This window comes from Pollachius pollachius (assembly GCF_949987615.1).
Source record: "Pollachius pollachius genome assembly, chromosome: 11".
In the NCBI taxonomy this organism is placed as follows: Eukaryota; Metazoa; Chordata; class Actinopteri; order Gadiformes; family Gadidae; genus Pollachius; species Pollachius pollachius.
Window position 1 is genome coordinate 13,298,183 of NC_136944.1, and position 22,950 is coordinate 13,321,132.

The 22,950-nt window shown below is 42.9% G+C and overlaps 1 protein-coding gene across 1 annotated transcript in view; it reads left to right on the forward strand.

The window, feature by feature from the left end:
- Positions 1-1,413: 1,413 nt before the first annotated feature.
- The window catches only part of myo15aa (myosin XVAa), a gene marked incomplete at its 3' end in the record, with an annotated part of 44,009 nt that continues 22,472 nt past the window's right edge, over positions 1,414-22,950 (forward strand). The window contains exons 1-28 of the mRNA XM_079747109.1: positions 1,414-1,698; positions 1,876-1,958; positions 2,070-2,133; positions 2,383-2,492; positions 4,536-4,610; positions 8,140-8,230; positions 8,854-8,957; positions 9,131-9,194; positions 9,425-9,538; positions 9,781-9,942; positions 10,316-10,429; positions 11,509-11,567; positions 11,874-11,997; positions 12,829-12,924; positions 13,633-13,764; positions 14,084-14,209; positions 14,737-14,814; positions 15,845-16,002; positions 16,603-16,648; positions 17,015-17,139; positions 17,255-17,372; positions 17,750-17,925; positions 18,387-18,471; positions 19,044-19,125; positions 19,289-19,419; positions 19,583-19,678; positions 21,552-21,787; positions 22,219-22,409. Of these exons, the coding sequence (XP_079603235.1) occupies positions 1,429-1,698; positions 1,876-1,958; positions 2,070-2,133; positions 2,383-2,492; positions 4,536-4,610; positions 8,140-8,230; positions 8,854-8,957; positions 9,131-9,194; positions 9,425-9,538; positions 9,781-9,942; positions 10,316-10,429; positions 11,509-11,567; positions 11,874-11,997; positions 12,829-12,924; positions 13,633-13,764; positions 14,084-14,209; positions 14,737-14,814; positions 15,845-16,002; positions 16,603-16,648; positions 17,015-17,139; positions 17,255-17,372; positions 17,750-17,925; positions 18,387-18,471; positions 19,044-19,125; positions 19,289-19,419; positions 19,583-19,678; positions 21,552-21,787; positions 22,219-22,409 (3,310 nt within the window). The 5' untranslated portion in view covers positions 1,414-1,428. The remainder of the gene's footprint in view (positions 1,699-1,875; positions 1,959-2,069; positions 2,134-2,382; positions 2,493-4,535; positions 4,611-8,139; positions 8,231-8,853; positions 8,958-9,130; positions 9,195-9,424; positions 9,539-9,780; positions 9,943-10,315; positions 10,430-11,508; positions 11,568-11,873; positions 11,998-12,828; positions 12,925-13,632; positions 13,765-14,083; positions 14,210-14,736; positions 14,815-15,844; positions 16,003-16,602; positions 16,649-17,014; positions 17,140-17,254; positions 17,373-17,749; positions 17,926-18,386; positions 18,472-19,043; positions 19,126-19,288; positions 19,420-19,582; positions 19,679-21,551; positions 21,788-22,218; positions 22,410-22,950) is intronic.

The window sequence follows — 22,950 nt, forward strand, 5'->3', positions numbered from 1 at the left end:
CCGGACAATTCTTTTATCATGCCCCAGGGTTCCACTGAGCCACCAGTAACAGCAGGGGGGAGGCTGTCTCCCGCCATGCTATCCAATGCCCTACAGAATCCCAGTTTACGGCAGGCCACCTACCAACTTCCCGATGGCTCGTTTGTAACCAGAACTGAGCCAGCAGAGCAGCCATCAACCGTCTCTCCTTCCATGCTGTCTTCTGCTATGCTTAACCCTAACGTCCGAAAGGCCACCTATCGCTTACCTGATGGTTCTTTTATTACCCAACCAGGACAGGAGGAGGTGGAAATTATTGAGAGCTCTGAGGGGATTTTTTCTTCACCAGGGCTCTCTGGTGCTCTTTCGAATGCTAGCATGCGCAAAGCAAATTTCCGGCTCCCAGATGGCTCGCTTTTGAGAAACCAAGCTGTCCAAAATGTCCCAGAACCACGGTCACTTGGCCTCTCCGCTGCTCTCCAGAACAAAAATGTGCGATCGGCCACCTATCGGTTACCAGACGGTACCCTTATGGCCAGTCCTCAGCCGACTCCACAATCTCGCAGCTTTGACCTTTCCGGTGCCTTGTCCTCAAATGCAAACCTTCGTGGAGCCACATATCGTCTACCAGACGGGACACTAACAACTCGGCCTGCTGCAGAGCCTGCTGCCCAACCTCGATCTCTGGACCTCTCCGGTGCCTTGTCTACAAATCCGGGCCTTCGTGGAGCAACGTATCGTCTACCAGACGGGACACTAACAACTCGGCCTGCTGCAGTAAGTCCCCCATCTCGAAGGCTGGACCTCTCCGGTGCCTTGTCTACAAATCCGGGCCTTCGTGGAGCAACATATCGTCTACCAGACGGGACACTTACAACTCGGCCTGGAGCAGAACCTGCTGCCCAACCTCGATCTCTGGACCTCTCCGGTGCCTTGTCTACAAATCCGGGCCTTCGTGGAGCCACATATCGTCTACCAGACGGGACACTTACAACTCGGCCTGCTGCAGTAGCTCCCCAATCTCGAAAGCTGGACCTCTCCGGTGCCTTGTCTACAAATCCGGGCCTTCGTGGAGCCACGTATCGTCTACCAGACGGAACACTTACAACTCGGCCTGCAGCGGAACCTGCTCCCCAATCTCGAAGGCTGGACCTCTCCGGTGCCTTGTCTACAAATCCAAGCCTTCGTGGAGCAACATATCGTCTACCAGACGGCACACTTACAACTCGGCCTGGTGCTGCAAGTCCCTCCCCATCTCGAACGTTGGACCTCTCCGGTGCGTTGTCGAAAAACCCCAACATGCGTGGAGCCACATATCGCCTTCCAGACGGCACTCTGTCAAACCGGCCTGGCGCCCCTAGCCCTCGATCTATGGACCTATCCAGTGCCTTGTCCACAAACCCAAACCTCCGTGGATCCTCTTTCCGCCTTCCATCCTATGCTGTAGTTATGCCTCAGGTCCATGGGCATGGGCCAGATGGACACTGGGCACAGGGGACAGATGGAGTAGACTTTGGGGAAGATGTTGACATGTGGGGGGCGGAGCGAGTCCTGCCTCACGGGACAGTGCAGAACCTCAATAAGTGGTCCATGTATCGGGACGAGGAGCTACTGAACCCCATGGGTGTGATGGGACAAGTGGGCCAGTTTGAGGGACATGACCCAGGGGACTGGCTGCCTAGCAGAGAAGGGGAGCCAAAGGGGCAGTGGTACGATAAGGTAAACTGCTGTGATGGTAAAGCGCTTTAACATGGAGCTTTAATATAGATAACCTGGATTAGAAACTGGCAAACAGAGATAGTGGTTGTTGTTTCCTTCATGTAATTGTGTGCATATGTGTGTGCGTGTGTGTGTGTGTGTCAACATTTGTATGTGCTTTCATACAACGTCTTACAGATGTACTCCATACGAAGCCTCCCCACCATAGGCTATAGGGAGCAGAAAGAGGAGGACGGGGTAGAGGACATGACACAGCTGGAGTGAGACACACACACACACACACACACACATACACACACACACACACACACACACACAAATGAATAGAAACACATAATTAGTGAGTATGACGTGTGTGTGTGTGTTTCCAGGGAGCTACATGAAGGGGCTGTGCTGCTGAACCTAATGATGAGATTTGATCGTGAGCTTATATACGTGAGTCCCACATTTGCACTTGCACTATTTGTTTAAACAATGTTTATCATAATGGCACCATTTTTTCTTATTTTGTCACTGTTTCCATTAACTCCATTAACTTAATTTGTTGTTTGCCCTCCTGTTTCCGCCCTCGTTCTGTCTTTCTTTTGCGGACTTACTGCACTCCCAACTCTGTTTACCTGTATGTTTATCTCTCCTTCAATCTCTATCTCTCCCAATTGCTCTGTCTTCCTCTCTCTCTCTCAGACATACATAGGCAGTATCCTGGTGTCGGTGAACCCCTATAAAATGTACAATATCTACGGGACGGATATGGTGCTGCAGTACAAGGGCCATGCCCTGGGAGAGAACCCTCCGTGAGACCTTCTAATAAACTTAATGATCATTAGGGTCCCCACAGCCAACTTACTAAAGAACAGATTGTTATTATCTAAAGATCATAATCGTAACACAAGCTGATCTGTAACGCAACAGGATCAAGTCAAACTAATCTTTAGGATCATTAGATCTACAGCAGTGGTTCCCAACCTTTGACTTCCCTTGTACTGCTATTTTTTTTTTTTTATTGAATTTAATTGATTTTTCCTGTACAACCCTATGTAAACAGCAAAAAAAATTGATGAATACACAGGGTGCGACTGTTCAAAGAGTGCCAACGCTTTCTTCAAGCAGAATTATTACTGCAAGAAAGCCATGGCCAGTGGGATACAGTGAATAAAAAAAATACTAAATTTAACCAAAAAAACACTTGTATACAGGACTGAACCGATCTTTAGGAACATTAAAGCTACAGGATTGTAAACAAACTGATGATTAGAGCTACGTGATGATAACAAATTGATCTTTATAGCTACAGAATCACTAACAATCTCTTCTTTAGTGCTATAAGATTATATCAAACTGATCTTTAGACCTACGTGATTATAGTAAATTGATCTTTGGTGCTACATGATTATAGCAGACTGATCTTTAGAGCTACATGATAATAGCAGACTGATCTTTAGAGCTACATGATTATAGCAAACTGATCTTTAGAGCTACATGATAATAACAGACTGATCTTCAGAGCTACATGATAATAGCAGACTGATCTTTAGAGCTACATGATTATAGCAAACTGATCTTTAGAGCTACATGATCATTGAAAACTGATATTTAGAGCTACATGATCATAGCAAACTGATCTTTGGTGCTACATGATTAGAGCAAACTGATCTTTACCAACATTAGACGTCGATCCAACTGATCTTTAATGAGGTAAGAGATACATGATCACAACTAATTAGAGATACATGATCACAACTAAATAGAGATACATGATCACAACAAGGCTCCTGCCCACTAAGTGACTTTTTAAGTCCCGACCGACTTTGGAAGTATACACTACACAGCTAGCCTTGAAGATCAGTCTTGCCTTGCCGTTGGGTCGATGGTCCGCAATAGGTGACTGGGAACATGCGGGGGGTAAACACATGTCCGAACATCTGCGCCTTCTCTGAAAATGTCCACTCAAGTAGAGTGGATTGGGCTCTGCATGGTATATTTCTAAAATAGTTCATAGTTTTATGTCTGATTGATTGTCAACATTTTAATCCAGATATCTGAATCATCCCTTAAGGGGAATTGGCCCTTTGTTTCTTACAATTGGCTGTTCCCACAATAATCACAGTTTTCAGTCTCATAACTCCCACACTACGTTACACTACGGTACATGATATCAACCCGGTTCGAAAAATATCTTTGCCCTCCCGACTCTCAGGGGGTCGGGGGCAATATCCCGTGTCTTTTGACCCCCCACACTGCGCGACAATTAGAGTTGACTTCAGCCAGATCACCCCCCTCCCCGACTGTTTATTAGTGGGTAGGGGCCTTTAGTAATCAGAGCCACATGACTTATGCTGACTAACTGGCTCAATGTACTGGCTAACAAAATGTATTATTCATTATAAGTTTATATATTATTCATTATTTTTAATTCACTATTTTATAAGTGAAGAAGCTGAAATCTGAAATCATGGAGTTGCTAGGTTACTAATCACAAAACAATGTCTTGCAAGTATCATCGTCATATATTCTGTCAAATATATAGCTGTACATGTGTACAAACAAGGACACAATTAAATTAAGAGAGTTGGAAATTAAAGAAAATAAGGAACAGCAGAGAACAAAGATGAACACATACAAGTAAGAAAGTGTAGGAGAACTAGAGACAATAGGAAAAATTAGTGAAGGAGCAAATAAAAGCAGGGAACAATAATAAAAGAAAGAAAGCAATGAACAAAGAATTCATATTTATGCTAAGTGCAACCGATCTTCTCTGGCTTCTTAAATGCAAATAACAATAAAGAGATTCTGATTCTGATTAAAGTCTGATTGAAACAAGATTCTGTCTCCCACAGGCATCTGTTTGCCATAGTAAACGCTTCCTACACCAAAATGATGGATGCCAAACACAACCAGGTCATTATAATCAGGTAAGATACTGCTAACACATTATCTGTTGTGTTGTTCCAGAAGTAAAAATCCCATTCATTTTCTCCATGGAGGTTTTGATTAAAGCCATAATGTTGTAACCATCCAGGATATACTTTTGCTGTGGCGGCAGTGGCTCAGGTGGTAGAGCGGGTTGGCTGGTAACCGCAAGGTTGCTATTTAGATCCCCGGCTCCTCCTAGCTGAGAGTCGAGGTGTCCCTGAGCAAGACACCTAACCCTTACTGCTCCTGACGAGCTGTCTCTCGCCTTACATGCTTCACTCCGCCATTGGTGTGTGATGAATGAGTTAATTTCAGGCAAATTGACAATATAAACAATATATGACAATACATAATGACAAGGTTATAAGATGCAAGAAACGCGCTAAACGAATGGGTCGTAACCATTGCGAAAAAGTTCACAATGGTTTATGGGATGAGTATTTCCTTCACTCGTTACACAAATAGATTGTACACAGTCTTGTACCTTTGCCTTTTTTTCCGTTTTCCAAATTCCTTTTTGCCCCGAATCAAATGTTTTATGGTCATGACTATCTTGACGAATGATTGGCTTCGTTTTAGGCGTAAATCACTTTTTATAACGGTTTTAGGAAAAGTCAATGGCGACAATGAATGGGAAATTTACTTCCGGAACTGCGCTCTAGGGCCTGAATAATAGATCTTACTGTTTCAATCTGTTTGGGAGAAAATACGTTTTTGGGCCACTTGGACTGATGGCTGGGACACATAATTGTGTTTGAGATGCCCATGAAAGAAGTTTATATATTTAAATGTTATTAATATATTATCTATAATATAATAAATGGGGCTACATATGAGGGACTTGTTTTATGGGATGTCTACCTTTTCCAACTGCAATATTCTCTCAAATTTAATAACAAAAAATATGTTTTAACTAACTATAATAATATACATTTGCTAATATATATTATATACAGGCAAAAAACATTTGAATAGTGATGCATGTCAAAACAGCGTTGCAGAGTTTTGCTGAGTAAAATTATACACGTAAATATTTTAAGGTCTTTCCCCGCTCAACAAATTTAAAATGCAAATCTCCCAATACCCAACAATGTCTCACTTGCTATGTAATCTATACAATTGATATTTGCTGTAAATTGTTCAAACACACACATACACTCACACTCACACACACAGAAATTCAATTTGTAACACAGTTTTGCAGTTTCCTTCTCCTCTCAGCTAACCTAGTTAGTTTGTAATTTCTACAGTTAGACACAATAGATTAGACTATCACTGAATGTGTTTGTGTGTGTGTGCGCAAGTGTGTATGTGTGTGCATGCGTGTGCGTGCGTGCACCCGTGTGTTTCCTGTTTGCATGTGCACTTGCGTGTGTGTGTGTGCACATGTGTGTGTGTGTTCACATGTGTGAATACATGCCTGTGTGACGCCTAGCACTAGCTGAAGAGGTGATTGGAGTCTGAATTTTTCCAACCATGTAATCAGTTGTGTAAAAGGTCCTGACCACAGTCCTTCATCAGGTTTCCCTCCTCCTTCCTCCTCACCTGCTCCTCCTGCTTCTCCTTGGCCTCCTCTTCCAGGATGCTTTTGTAAATTCATGAGCATCTCTCTGTGGTGAGGTTAGATAGACACCGCCAGCTACTCTCTGTCTCGTCTGTCTACATATCTATCTGTCCGTCTGATGAGCTATATCATCTGTCTGTATGTCTGTCTGTCTGTAAGGCTGAGAACAATCATGCAAGCAAAATTGGAGTAGATACAAAAAAGAGTTACGGTGCTGCACAACTGAATGCAAAAAACACAACAACTGGACAGAGTTCTTAGGAACCAGAAATACAAGGTTAGCCATTTTTTTTATGTTTTTACTAGTTGAAGTGCAAACCCTTAAGGAAGGTTTCATGTACCAAGGTCCAGAACAAAAGTAAAACTGTTCAAGAGATTGCGTTCTAGACTGCTAATGCCCTATATAATCAATCACCAGCAAAATTGTACGGACACATGCACACACACACACCCCCACACACACACATACACACACCCCCACACACATGTTCTAAAGGACACCTAAATAACCCAACCAGCTCTGAAACCAAAGCAGATCATGTCTCACTGTGCAAGTTTGTGTGTGTGTGTGTGTGTGTGTGTGTGTGTGTGTGTGTGGGGGGGGGGGGGGGGGGGGGGGGGGGGGGCTGACCAGATGGTTGCATGACACTCAATGCTTGATCCTGGTCAATTTGTCGATTTAGACACACACACACACACACACACACACACACACACACACACACACACACACACACACACACAGATACCTGACCGACACACCTGAGACGCACACACAAACACCTGACACACCTGACTCACACACTCTCTCTGATCGAGAGAGAGTGAGACATAGAGAGAGGGAGAGAGATAGAGAGAGGGAGAGAGAGATAGGGAGAGAGGGAGAAGGAGAGAGAGAGTTTTGGATGGTTCTGTGAAGAAGTGGAATCAACCCTTTCCTAATTCCTTTTCAATGAATCCGTTAAGCTATGAGAGAGCAATCAGAGAGCTAGCGTAACAGAATCACTGGCGCCAGCGGGCCATATAACACCTTTGTCTAGCTTACACTTAGCTTTATTAGTGTTACCACTGCTGCTAACACTGCCTTTTAAAAACCCAGCCAACACATTAGTGCTGAGACTAGTCGATCAATCAGTAAGCCAATAATCCGATTGAACGATTCCGACCTTCAGATTCTGATAGTGGATTCATGGTTTGGATAATGTATTAAGTAAAAATATAAAACATGTGTAACTTATACCAAAAGAAAAATGCGCTTTTAAATTCTGACATTTGATCAATAATGTTCTGATTGAATGCATTAAGAATGACCTACTTTAGTTTCTGTGAATCTAAGACTTTGGCTTCTTGTGCTAGGGGAACTTATATTATTTTTGATTAATGATTTATCAATTAACTGAGACAATCATCAGTAGCTTAAGCACCAATGAAAATTATAAAGTATTTCAGAACCAATTTTTTCGAGAACCGAATAAACAGACAGATCAAAGAATTACGAGATAAGGATATGATCCATGATTTATTCATTATTCCTATTTAAGTATGCATGAAAATATATATTTTCATATTTTTTATAATATTTTCTATTGATAACACATTGACTTTGTCTGTGAATCAAGTGAGTATTTAATGGGAATTACTCTGAATGAAGTCAGTACTTAGAAAAAATATATATTCTTACCTTTCCAAAAATATAAACAGAAGTTTGACAAGACAAGCAAAACGGTCAATAATTTATACAGAGTCAAAGGCAAAAAATAGACAGATCAACAGAAAACGTTACCCAAATCATATATTTTCGAATCATATTTACTTTCACATTTTTACTATAGAAATAGAGAGCCTAGTTTAAGTTTTTTTGTAACTCATTGCATCCTTCAGGAACATAATATTTAAAACCCAATGTGCTTTGCTTTTATTTCAGTGTTTATAGTTCTGATTTTATGATCTGTGTTCTTCTTCAGCGGGGAGAGTGGCTCTGGGAAGACTGAGGCCACCAAACTGGTCCTTCGCTACCTAGCGGCAATACACCATAAGAACAATATTACGCAACAGGTACACACGCTCTCTCATGCAGACACATATATACACACAGGCACGCACATACACACACGCACACACTAATGCAGACAAACAACTACATACAAACAGATGGACGCATACACACACACACACAATGATTAATGTATATGTCCTGTTGTGTCTCCGCTGGCCCCTACACTTCTACTACAGATTGAGGTAAACTAGATTTAAGTTTCAAAGTTTGCTTTACCTCACCTTTACTTTAATTTGCAAGTTTTTTTATCAGCTTGTATGAAATGCATTTGGTTATTTCGGATTCCTGACTCTTATTCATATTCCAATGGTTGATTCGGTCAGTTAAGTGATGGCTGTGTCTTGTGCTGTGAATTGTGTGGAGTTATTGTGTTTGTATCCATGACACTCAATCCACCACACAGACATTTATCCAAATGATATAATTTGTTTTGGATTATTCCTTCTCAAACTCTTGATCGGTTTTCCACCAGTTGGTCATCAATGATTTAGTAGGATTTGTCAGTGTGCAAACGATAGTTACGATTTTAGGTTGATGGTTGATTGTAGTGGTCCTACATCATCCACAACACTGTGTCTGTTTTTTGTCTGCTAATACCGATCATTTTGATCGGTATCGCTAGATTCTGGAGGCAGCTCCTCTCCTGGAATCTTTCGGAAATGCCAAAACCGTGAGGAATGATAATTCAAGTCGCTTTGGGAAATACATAGAGGTCTTTCTCGAAGAGTGAGTATGGTACTCATCTTGTTGGTTAATATCTTGTATGGACTACAAACATGCTGAATTTATTGTCTGACATATTCTAAAACATCCATCTCTTTCTCTCTCTCTCTCTCCGATTCTCTCTCTCTCCCTCTCTCACTCTCTTTCTCTCACTCTTCCTCTCTCTTTCTCCTCAGGGGTGTGATCAGTGGTGCCATAACCTCCCAGTATCTACTGGAGAAGTCCCGTATAGTCTTCCAGGTATGTGTGTGTGTGTGTAACATGAGTATAATGTGTTGTCATATGCTTTGCCACAGGAACATCATCTTCCTTATATTTAAGTACTAATATTAGATGCACAATTTGATATGACAATATATATGCACAATAAAATGACAGTAAATTCTAAATCTATATTCCTTTTGAATGTCTTATAGTCAAGCCCTCTATCTAATCCTGCTGCTGTGTGCTGGCTCACCCCTCTCTCCCAGGCCAAAGATGAGAGGAACTACCACATCTTCTATGAGATGCTGGCCGGACTCCCCTCCCAGCAGAGACAGGCCTTCTACCTGCAGGAGGCTGAGACCTACTATTACCTCAACCAGGTGGAGGAACACGCATGCACGCACACACACACAGACGCACACACACAGACGCACACAAACCAACACATACAAATCAACACACAAAAACAAACATTTTAATATAAGCAAGGATGAATGATGAATGACATTTTACATAGTCTTTAAGGCATGTTTACCAAGATCTCCCACACACTCTCTCTCCTCTATCTCTCCTTTCTGTCCTCTCTCTCCTCTCTCTCCTCTCTCTGCCCCTATATACCCAGGGAGGGGATTGTGGGATAACCGGAAAGAACGAGGCGGAGGACTTCCTGCGTCTGATGGCTGCCATGGAGATCCTCCACTTCACACCGGAAGACAAGGACACAATCTTCAGGCTCCTCTCCTGCATCCTGCACCTGGGAAACGTCTTCTTCCAGAGATACGAGGTACTTGGTTGGCTCCCAAATGTCTGTCTTATTTTTACAGAAACATGTGAAATAAGATTTTCTTTTATGAATTGCCATTAGATAAAAAGTCTAAACCAAATAACAAAAAGAGGCTGATTGGCTGGGGAACATTGAAATTACACCTTCTGTACTATACTGTATACTACTGTACTATACTGTGGTCCACCAAAGCTTTTGAGGTACTTAAATAAACAGACATCCCTTTAATCTCTCTATCCCTCCAACCCTTGCTTCTCGAGATGCAGTCACATGAAAAATGCATTGGTCATTCCACTGCTGACAGATACTACATCGCTTTGTGGCTGCATACATCCTTAGACACTAATATTCTGATCTTTTGGCTGCACTACAGACAGATGGTCAGGAGGTGGCGTCAGTGGTGAGCGCTCAGGAGATCAGAGTTGTGGCAGAGCTGCTGCAGGTGTCACCGGAAGGACTCCAGAAATCCATCACATTTAAAGTCACCGTCAGTACACTACTCTACCTTACCCTACTATATCCTAGCCTACCATAACCTACCCTAGCCTTATCGACACTTCCCTAACCTAACCTACTGTACCCCAACATACCCTAGCCTACCATAGCTTACCCTAGCCTACCCTAACCTTATCTACCATGTCCTAACCTATCCCAACGTAATCTACCACACCCTACCCTACCTTACACTACCCTTCCCTAGAGTCCGAGAGCGAGACATAGAGAGTGACAGAGAGAGAGAGAGATAGAGAGAGACAGGCAGAGAGAGAGAGACAGGCAGAGAGAGAGGGACGTAGACGTAGCGTTCTCCGGATCTACCCATTGGTTTGTGTGTCTGGTTAGTGCCCACTGTTGTCAATGTTGCTGGCTCGTTCTCCTGAAATCAATTCACCACAACCTCAGATCCAAGCCTAATACCACTAATAAGTGAAAAACAGTCCTGCCTTCCAGGCCCTTCCCAAAGAGCTATGACACAGCCTTTCTTGTATTGACATGTTTTAGCGAGGATGTAATACCATCGGACCTACCCTCAAACTTCATGCTACTTGTGTTTCACCGTGTCAGTAAAATCTCAATCCAAGTTTTAACGTATCCGATGACTCGAACACAAGTATGACACTCATCTGTTCAGTATCATAGCTCATGTATTCATTCATCATTCACTTATTCAATCATGATCCGAAACACAACATCTAATCAGAGCCCCACCTCCTCCCTGATTTGTGGTGTTTTACACAACCTAATGTGTGATTTTTGTTTTCTCTCTGGTGATGTAATGGCCATGATCCAACAATCATAGCGGTTAATAATAAATCATACTCATATTACAGGACGAAACTGGATGTTGTGTTGTATGTAAGCGTTTTTTCAGCCCTTTAAGCGAAGGTAAACAAGAGAATAACTAATAAATAAGAGGAAAAAAAGAGTGAGAAAAGATGAGAGAGAGAGAGTAAAATGTGATTCAGAAAGTTCTGCAAAGAGGGGGACTAAGGAGAAATCATGCAGTAGTTTTTACATTGTTCCTTTGATTTTCTCTAATATTTGTATTTATATATCTTCTTCACACAGGAGACAATGAGAGAAAAGATATATACTCCTCTGAGTGTGGAGAGCGCTGTTGATGCCAGGTGAGACCCCACTACACTACCCAGCATGCATTGCATCTAAACCACTGTGTTGGTTGAATCAGTTGAGAGAAGTTTGGTTCCCGATTATACCATTTTTACATTAAGTTATAAGATCAAGAATTATGACTGGAAGCATGAAAATAGGTGAATATTATTTGCCTTCTTTGAACGGTAACTCGGTCTTTTCTATCTCATGAACTCATACAAAAGCAAACCATCCAAACGAGAATCTCTCTCTGTCTCTCTCTTATTCTTTCTCTGTCTTTTTCTCCTGTCCACTGCATCCCGTCCTCCTTCCTCACCCAGAGATGCTGTTGCCAAGATACTGTACTCACTGCTCTTCCATTGGCTGACCGAGAAAATCAACGCCCAGGTGTACCCCCGCCAACACTCCCTCTCCATCTCCATCCTGGACATCTACGGCTTCGAGGTGGACCAATGAACACCACATTCTGACTCCAATTTCTACCGATTGTACCGTAGAGGGTTGTGACTTTTTTTTTTGACTCTTTTTGTTTCGGTTCGGGGATATTGAGGTTGGTAACAATGGGTTGTAGTGGGTAGGTTGTTTGCTCCTTTCCAGAAGGTTCTTTGTTCAATACCCTATCCATCTCCCTATATTTCTCTCCCTGTATTTCTAAAATGAACGTACTTATACTTTTACATTTACATTTACATTTAGGGCATTTAGCAGACGCTTTTATCCAAAGCGACTTACAATAAGTGCATTTGTTACAATAAGTACATTTGTCATAAGAAGTGAAACAATATAACGCTGTCGGTACAGTAAAGATGTTCATAGAACCAAGTGCAAGTATTACAATCGCTAGGCTAACCCATTCCCCATGTAAAGCAACGATAGCAGCTACTGTAGATGCTACACAATAAAGTACCTTGAATAAGTGCAATGTGCAAGTGCCAGGACGTACAACATTCAATGGTGGCTGTGCATTGGTTTCCATGCAGAGTCGAGGTGAACCCTGAACAGGTGAGTTTTGAGTCTTTTGCGGAAGCTGGTGAGCGACTCTGCGATCCTGACATCGGTAGGGAGCTCGTTCCACCACTGAGGTCCCAAAACAGAGAAAAGTTGTGACTTCGCTGATCGACCTTTGCTTGCTCTTAGCGATGGCGGTACCAGACGTCCAGCTTTTTATACCTATTGTTTCTTATTTTTGTTTCCCTGCTTTGTGTGTGTGGATGTGTGTGTGTGTGTGTGTGTGTGTGTGTGTGTGTGTGTGTGTGTGTGTGTGTTTGTGTGTAGGATCTGGCCTTCAACAGCTTTGAGCAGCTTTGCATCAATTATGCAAACGAGTACCTTCAGTTCTTCTTCAACAGGATTGTGTTCAGGGAGGAACAGGTGAGCGGAAATCACACCTGTAACAAACACACACACACACACACACACACACACACACACACATTTGTACTTGAGTCAAGGCTCAAGGCCAATGGATCGAAAAACACAATTTAGAATAAAAATAAACATATTTATATATGTTTAACTATGATAACCGCAAGGCATTAACACTGCCATGGTCAGGGGTTCAATCATTTATTCTAAATATAGATCAAATGATAAGAAATAAATAAGAAAATCCAACCACCAAAATAACTTATTTTAGATAAATAGTGATGTAGTGGGGTTACATAGTGCTGCTATGGATGGATCCTGGATCAAATATCCCAAAGTCTTAAAACATAGGACCAACTGTAAATATGGACTCAATTGCCCTCTGTAGGTTATACACGGGCTATTGCATGTGTTCCTTGTTACTGGAAGTTTTGGGTTAGCGCACTTCAAACGTTCTGGCTTCACCCCCCGAAACCTATTGTAGCAAGTAGACACAGCGATAGGCTGAACAAAGCAATGTAGCTCTGCACCTAACTGGAAAAGAAGAGTCTTCCAAAATTCCCTGAGTAGGCATTTTTTATTTGTGGATAGTGGGCGGGGACTAGCTCAAACAGGGGGTTGGGTTTTCCGTTACAGCTCACCTGTGTCGCTTTAGCCTCAACCAGGAAGATGTAAATATCCCACAATGTGACCCGCTATATCATGTACCTGTAGGAGGAGTACAGCAGGGAGCAGGTCCCCTGGCAGGACATCCAGTTCAGCGACAACCAGCCCTGCATCGACCTCATCGCCGCAAAGCCTCATGGGATACTTCGGATCCTGGACGACCAGAGCTGCTTCCCTCAGGTGGGAAGGGTCATCATACCAAAATACACAATGCTTACTTTTTATTGGATTAATTTACTTTACTAATTTGTTTTGTATTATAAGTGTTTTATTTGTATGCTTTATCTATGTTTTAATGTTACTTGTGCGATTGTGTGTTGTGTCTTTTTTTATTCTTGTAATGATACCATTTTGACTTTTAACAATTAAAGTTATCTTTGTGTACCTAAAAAAGTGCTGCACTAATGCAATGCATTACTTATATTTATTATCAGGCCTGTTCTATGTCATTTGAAGCTCAGTTGCCGTTAACCCGATGTGATCTGTGTTGTCGTCTCAGGCTACAGACCACACCTTTCTTCAGAAGTGTCATTATCACCATGGCAACGACCCACAGTATCTCAAGCCAAAGATGCCCCACCCTGAGTTTACAATCAAGCACTTTGCTGGCCGCGTCACCTATCAGGTACACAGCTCCTCATCCAATGTCCATTAATTGCTTAGCCAATGAGATAAACCAAACCTCTAAATGATTGGCTAATCGCTGTGAAATCTTAAATTGTTTCAATTTAAGATGTTCTTTACTTTTCACTTCATGCACATTCCTACAACTGGCGGAAAGGAAAGGACAGACAGAACATATGCAACAAAGTTGCGCACATCATGCATATATTAATCATGTGAATCCTCATGGATAAAAGGCAGATGAATGTAATGTTTGTTATTTGGAGATTTTTGATCCCTAACCCTAACCCTAACCCTAACAGTATGTAGCGTGTGGTAGGAAATCGTCGATAATAGTATGTTGTTTCAAACTAATGTTATGGAGCTGTTGAAATCTATGTCTTTATATCAAAGTAAGATCAGTATATAATTAAACAGTAATGGCCACTGGCCACGGATCAACCCAGCAGAAACAAGAACTGTCTCTTGTAGCGACTTAGCCAGGAGATGTTTATTCAAATCAGGATTTATGATGCTGGTCTCCAATAGGTGCACAAGTTCCTGGACAAGAACTACGACCAGGTCCGTCAAGATGTCCTGGACATTTTCATTCAGAGCAAGAACAAGGTAGGAGGCAACTGGAAACATAAATGTAGGTCATCGGTCCAAAACAGGTTATTTTAGTCTTCAATCCTTGAATTCTTGATCATCAACTGTAATAGGTATATGATGGTACATATTGTCACGACTCCACTGGTATATTCAAAACGGCTCTCTGTCTAGGCAGGAGTCGAGACACATAAGTGGTAACAAACCACAGCTGGCAGGCAACTAGCTTCTGGCCACCCGAGCTCTGGTTTCCTGGCGAGCTCTGGTCCTTCTCTCTCTTGTTGAGGCATTGCCCAAGCGTTAGGGTAAACGGTAGCCTGTCCCGATCAGTTATTGTTTCACATGTAACATAGACAAACTCTTGACAAACATACACGACAAAGGGGCGGTCACGTTCCCCATAGGAATCCTTAATTCTGGTACTGTCCTTGTATGAGGGTGAATAGGCTTTACATAGTCTTAGTTTGGTTTCTGAGTGTAACCAAGTCTGGGCACCATGTCATACACCATTTTGCTTCTGTCCACCACCTTGGATCCGTCAGGTGACCCTTATCAAGGCTCACCTGCAGTGAGCCATTCCCACAGTTACCATGACAACCAGTTACCCACCAGCTTAACATTACCAAACAGTAGGATCGTGACAATATACTGTGTATATATATATATATATATATATTTTTTTTTTTTTATTACCGTAATCAACTTGCTCCCCTGCTGTGCTCAATAGTTTAAGAACCACTGGTATACAGTACAATGTACAATGTACAAAGTACAATGTCCAAATATGCTCAGACAGCAGCAGCCCGACCACAAGTATTAGTAACCATTGTGACAGCGAAGTTTAGTGGCTAGTGTTTGACTACCATCCAAAAGGTACTGGTTTGGATCCCCAATGTCAAATATGTAGGTATCCTTGAGCCAGATGCCCCAGCCCCTACATGCTCTACAATGATATGCATCTCAAGTCACTTGCAAGTCACTTTGAGTAGAAGCACCTGCCAAATGATTCAATGTAAATGTGTTGGTTTTCCTGTCGTCGTGTGTCCAGATGGTGTCCGGCCTCTTCCGGCGCCACTCGGAGGTGGCGGCGGAACAGAGGGGAGGCCAGGGCAGGAAGAGCAGCACGGTGACCCGGAGGTACCAGGCCTCCACTGTCAGCCATAAGTTCCAGACGTCCCTCCTGGAGCTCGTGGAGAAGATGGAGAGGTGAGGAGGAGAGAGAGGAAGAGAATTGGGAGGAGGAAGAGGAGGGGACGGAAAGTTGAGGCGGAGGATGTGCAGGAGGATGAGGAGAAGGAGAGGGTGGAGAAGGAGAAGTAGGGATCTGGAGAGTTTGAAAAGGTGGAGAGCTGAGGAGGAGGTGGGGGTGAAGGAACCAGAGATGTAGAAGACAGGTGAGGAGGTAGAAGATAAAGTCATGTAGGTAAATGGGGGGGAAGATAATCCAGGAGCCTTACATGGACAGTTAGCAACAGGAGTCTAAAAAGTCTAAAACAAGATAATTACAATTAGGGCATTTAGCAGACGCTTTTATCCAAAGCGACTTAAATCGGTTAATACACACATTGACACACCGACGGCAGAGTCAACCATGCAAGGCGACAACCAGCTCGTCAGGAGCAATTAGGGTTAAGTGTCTTGCTCAGGGACACATCAACACTCACCTAGGAGGAGCTGGGGATCGAACCTTTCGGTTACAAGACAACTGCTCTACCTCCTGAGCGAAGCCGACCCTAATGTTCAGATATTTTGTCTTTCCATATAAATATATAGATATAGATGTAATATTTCTTTTTATCTTGGCAGGTGTGACCCGTTATTTGTGCGCTGCATCAAGCCAAACAACTTGAAGGTATTTATTATTTTTGTGTAATGTAATACTTTATGGACATGGTAGGGATCAGGCATGCTACTCAATGATGCCTTCACTTCATATAGCAGGTGACATGGGGGATCAGACCCAGTACCTTTCGGATATGAGTAACCCTCCCTAAACCATCCTGGCCTCCAGCAGTGACATTTAGTGACTACTACATGTTTAATGTAAGTGTGTCTATGTGTGTCTGTGCTTGTGTCTGTGCGTGCATGTATGGTGTGTGTGTGTGTGTGTGTGTGTGTGTGTGTGTGTGTGTGTGTGTGTGTGTGTGTGTGTGTGTGTGTGTGTGTGTGTGTGTGTGTGTGTGTGTGTGTGTGTGTGTGTGTGTGTGTGTGTGTGCAGGAGCCCGGTGTGTTTGAGACCGAGCTGGTGAGCACTCAACTGCGATACTCAGGAGTACTGGAGACCATCCGGATCCGCAAGGAGGGATACCCTGTTAGATTGCCCTTTGCTATCTTCCTGTTCAGGTACACACACATACACACACACACACACACCTCTCCTTCTTCCCATGTGTGTATTGCTGCTCTGCATGCATGCATGTGTTCAGTGCACCATGTCTCTGACCTCTGACCTCTCCAGGTATAAGTCCCTGGTGGCATTGAAGGATCCTCCACCCACAAGTGGCGAGAGCTGTGTGATCATGCTCAGTCAGCTGTGTCCCCTCACGGCAGGATGCTTCCACGTCGGAGTCACTAAGGTGGGTACCCATGCATTAGAGTAGGGGGGCAATAGTGGGACATATGCACTAGTCGTCTGGCAAAACTAAGAGAGCGGTATAGCTTCTCATCGGTATAGGTCAGATCTTTTTTAGGGACGTCTTATATCCAAGCCATATATTGATTACCTCCGCTCTAACACGCACACGGTGACACACACCTGTATGCAAACAACCTCAGGCGAACACGCACACCCACAAACACACAGACCCCTTGTGTATATAATACATCATGTTAATGCTGTCGCATCCTTAATATGTATTCGGTATATTATTCTCCGGGTTCGTTCTGCTTTGTGTGAGTGTTCAGCGTTGAGGTATGGTAATTCTCCTGTGTTATTCGACCACGCTCCCTGCAGCTGTTTCTGAAGGAGGACATCTACCAGCTACTGGAGTGCAAGCTGGAGCGCGCACGTCAACTGGCCGCACTCACGCTGCAGCGCACCGCTCGCATGTTCTTCGCCCGACGCCGCTTCGTGCAGTTCAGAATGAGGATCATCGGCTTCCAGGCCCAGTGCCGCGGAAACATCACCAGGTAGGGTCGCTGAAGAGGCCTGGGAGAACCTCTGACTTCACTTTTGGTTTCCCATCAGTTTGGCTCACAACACACATCGTATCTGTGATGGACTGGGGGACTTTTAGTTTGAAATAAGTAAATGTTGTTTTTGCAATTTGTTATGTTACAGGTGGCTGATTGGATGATTAAATTGGAATTGACGCTTAGCTTTTCTTGTTTATCTGTGCAGTGTGTGTGTTTCACTATTTTGTGAATTACCATCACAAATTGCATGCTTTGAGCACTGTCTTTTTTTTCCCATGTTTTTTTTATAAACATTTTTATTAAATTTTTCATTCCCATGTTTATTTTAGAAACATTTTTTTGTTTTTTATTTCGTTCAAAACAAGGCTTATATATCCCACAATGTTGATTCCATCTCTCTCTCTCGCTGTAATATTCTATGTATCTTTCTCCATGGGGCTTGCAATGTCTTCCAGAAAGCGCTACGTGAAGAGGAGAGCTGCTCTTGTTCGATTCCGAACTGTCGTCCGTCTGTACGTCAACCGCAAGAGATTCATCAGGGTAACTAGAACACCTGAACTTAGCTAACCCCTCCATCCTCCACTTTGATATCCTTATTCCATAGCATAGGTTTTCTTGTCACAAACCATCACTATTGTCTTACATATGAGAGCACTGCGGAGTTGGACGATTGATGTGTTTTGAGTACTTCATTGGTTCGATTCGGCAAAAATACGTCCAACTTTTGGACCATTGGAGTTGATGTTGCGGACCATGATGACACTCATACGAAGCAGAACTCTCTGATGTTAGAACATAGCTGAGAGTAATGTTTCCCCCTTCAAATGACTGAAACCCACACTGAATGATAAATGACCTAGTATTATTTAAGATTATTGCATGTAGATAGAGTGTGTATGTAGATAGTAGTTTGATTATGATGTAATGAGCTGCAAAGTGTGTGTGTGCAGATAAGGCTGGGGTCACGCAGGAAGAGAGATGCGGAGAGGAGGGAAAGAGACAAGGTAGGAGGCGGACCACCCGTTTGTTTTATATGACTGGCTCAGTGCGTTTAATCAATCACCTTGCCTGGTGTGGCCATGAATGGGGAGACCTGTGTCTTTGTCCTCCAGGTGCTGTATAGGAGAGAAGTTGTCAACGTCACACACCTGGTGATCTCTGCTGATCTAGCAGCCCTGCTTCATACTGTAGCAGGTAGAGACGTCCGTCTGTTCTGGCTGTCAGTCAATCTGCCTGTCTGTCTCCGTCCGTCTCTCGGGCCTCTCACTCCTCTCTCTTTCATCCTCTCTCTTCTTCCACATTCCCTCCCTCCCCAACTCCCCTGTCCCTCTCTCCCCCCTCCCCTCCCTCCCTCCAGTTGGCAGGGAGTTACATTCAGACTGCCTGGCTCTGCTCCAAGCTCCCCACATCCGAGAGGACACTCAGCTGACGCTGCCCCTGGACATCAACAACTACCCCTTCTACCGCTACGTCCAGGCTTACTTCAGGGTGGGGCCTCCAGTCTCCTCTTCTTTCTTATTGGCTCAAATCAGTGCCCCTCCATGATGTCCCAGACCACAGTTGATAGAGTGCATTTCAACCCAATTAGAACTAAATGAGAATAATTTCTTTATAACCCTTTGTTTTGGCCCCCCTCCTGTTTTTTGTATAGGAGCCCAAGTTTGGGATGCTCACGGACCCTTTGGAGGCCTCTCTGACCCGCGTGGATGAGGACCTTAAAGAGGCCGCACTGGAACTCTTCACCTTGGTAAGACTGTACTCTGCCATTTCTGGTTAATGTTTGTTTTCATGCATCATGTTCTCGTCATTGGTTACAATGGTTCTACCGTTTGACATCTAACCTTTACCCTCTAACCCAGGGGTTTTTAAAGTATGAGAGAGTGAGCAGAGAACAAATTTCAACTGAGCCCCCCCCCAAAAAAAAGTTCTAAATCCCTGTGTTTTGAAAGATCTTTTAATTATTTTACACATTTTAAACATCTGATCATATTTTAAAAATCTCTGATCATATTTTACAGATTTTAAACATCTCTGATCATATTTTTTTGAAACATTTTAAACATTTTTGAAACATTTGAAACATATTTTTGAAACATTTGAAACATATTTTTGAAACATTCAATCATCTTTGTGCGTTTTTAAACACATTTAACACATTTTAACATCATCATCTAAGCACGTTTTTGCTTAACGTTTTTGAAATACATTTGAACATCTTAATCTGTAAACTGCCAGTTTAGCCTCCTTTTTTAGCTCACCTCAACTTTAGTGGGAGCAATGAGTTTGCGAAGCTGTGTTCGAAATCGTTCCCCATCACGGACATAGTGCACTATATAGGGTGCTCGCAATTTTGTAGTGGTGTTCGAATTCTCAGTGGTAAATTTCACGCACTATAAAGTAGACTTAAAATACCCAAAATTAGAGTAAACATACGATGTTCCCTACGTGTTACTCCCGTATACCCCAATGCAATGCGGTCGTGTTTTTCCGGAGAAGAATAAGCTGAATAATAACGAAAACGTATACATTTAATGATGGCGTCTCCGGCTTTCGTTTAGAAATGTCAACAATTTGTTTGGGATTTAACATAGAAAATATAACATTCAAAATTAATAAAAAAAACTTGATCAAGGAAATGTAACATTCAACATCAATACAACCTCCAGCTTTCCTCGTGGGTGCCCGGTTTGTTAACATGATGTGGGCGCATCTGTCTGCGTCACACAAATACCCGGTGCATTTACTGACGCAAAAGATGTTTAGAAATGTTCAGCGTAGTGTTCGAATTCTCGTTTGTTCGTTCCCTATATAGTGCACTATATCATAAACACTATAAAGGAAATAGTGAGTGAGTGAATAGGGAACGATTTCGTGTGTTTTTTCTGTTACTTTTTCTGGTTTATTTTTTTCTCACGTCGCGCCCCCCCTGAAGAACTCTGGCGCCCCCCAGGGGAGGCGCGCCTCACAGTATGAAAACCACTGCTCTAACCTTTTGACCATCTAAACTTATAACCTTTTAACCCTATAACCATTTTACCCTCTAACCTACTAACCATCTAACCATCTAAACTTTTAACCCTCTAACCTTTTAACCCTCTAAACTTCTAACCATCTAACCATATAACCTTTTGACCATTTAACTTTTTAACCATTCTACATTTTTTTACCAACTAACCTTCAAACGTTCTAACTTCTACCTTTAAAGGTTCTAACCTTCTTTTCTTCTAACCATCTCACATCTTACTGTCTGACCTTCTGAGCTTTTAACCTTCTAACCTTCTTAGTATCTAACTTTGAACGTTCTAAATCTATAACGTTCCAACCCTCTAACACGCCTACCTTCTAACTTCTAATGCGCTAACGTTCTATCGCTCTAACGCTCTAATTTCTAAGGTTCTAACGCTCTAATGTTCTTACGTTCTAACACTCTAACGTTATAAAATTATAACACTCCTAAGCTCTAATATTCAAACGCTCTAACACTAACGCCTTAACGTTCTAAAGCTCTGGTGCCATAACATTCTAACACTCTAACGCTCCAACGTTCTAGCACTCTTACGTTGTAACGATTCAACACTCTAACGCTCTTACTCTTTATCGCTTCTACATGTTGCCTTAAGGTTCTGAGGTTCATGGGTGACCCGCACCTGAACGGCGCCCAGGAGAACATGTTCGGGAGCTACATCATCCAAAGGGGACTGTCGTCGCCCGGGTTACGGGACGAAATCCTAGCCCAGCTGGCCAATCAGGTGTGGCGCAACGTGAACGTGGAAAACGCAGAGAGGGGCTGGCTGCTGCTGCTGGGCTGTTTGTGTGCCTTCGCCCCCTCGCCCAAGATGGAGAAGCATATGTTAAAGTATGTACATAATCAATACCAACTAATGATTTAAATTATATCTAAAACACTTAATTACTTACTTAATTACTAAACACTTAATAATAATGATAATAATCTTTATTTATACAGCGCTTTTCTAAACAGAGCTACAAAGTGCTTTACAGATAAAAAGAAAGAAAGCAAAACAACCATACAAAAATAAATGTCTAAGAACAATTGTATCACTTAAAGGACCATAGTGATCTTGTTGGTCAATCATAACGTCCTGGCTCAATGATGATCTTCAGCTGACTTCATATGCAACGTTGTTTTGACTACTAATATGTCACTAATGTTATTGGATGGTATCGGACAGTTTTGATGGTTTAACCACCAAGACCAGTATTGTCCTTTAAGTAACACAGATCTGTCTGGCTGCCATCTTGCATTGTCTCAACCTTTCTCTTCAGATTTGTCTCTGACCACGCCCCCATCGAAAGCCAGGCCCTGCTACAACACTGCCTCATCCAGGCCAACCAAAAATCCCTGCTAAGCTCAGGCTCCAACCCCGAGACCGCCCGGACCTATCCACTATCTTTGCTAGAGTGGACGGCCAATCGGAAGAAGGCCAGCATGGTGCTGCAGGTGCACTGCTTTGATGGTGCGTCTCACCACCATAGTTTACCCCACTACTTCTGCCAGTAGTGTATGTATATGTGTGGGTGTCTGTGTGTGTCTGTGTGTGTGCGTCAGGTAATATATATGTAATTTAGTGTGTGATAGTATGATCATTGATTATTGATGAACAGCCGAGGATCAGGTGGTGGAACGTTCTACAGGTTCTCTTGTTTCCACGCCAACGTTTGTTTTCGCTTTGGTTTCATTTTATTCCACAAGTAAGTCACCCCCAGGCACACACTCATTAAACCACCATTTATTGTGTGTGTGTGTGTGGGGGGGGGGGGTGTGTGTGCCATGATTGGTTGTGGTGTCTAATAGGGCATAGGGAAAATACCTAATCTATATCACACTCTAATGTCATCTCCTAGCTCTCTCTCTTTCTCTCTCCCTCTCTCCTTATCTTTGTTTCATTACGATCAAAAGGGGAGCATAGCTTTACAGTGTCAGAACACACAGTTGTCATCCGACAGTTTTGAAACAATATGCTAAGTTTGTATGAACTTTGCATATTAGCATAACAG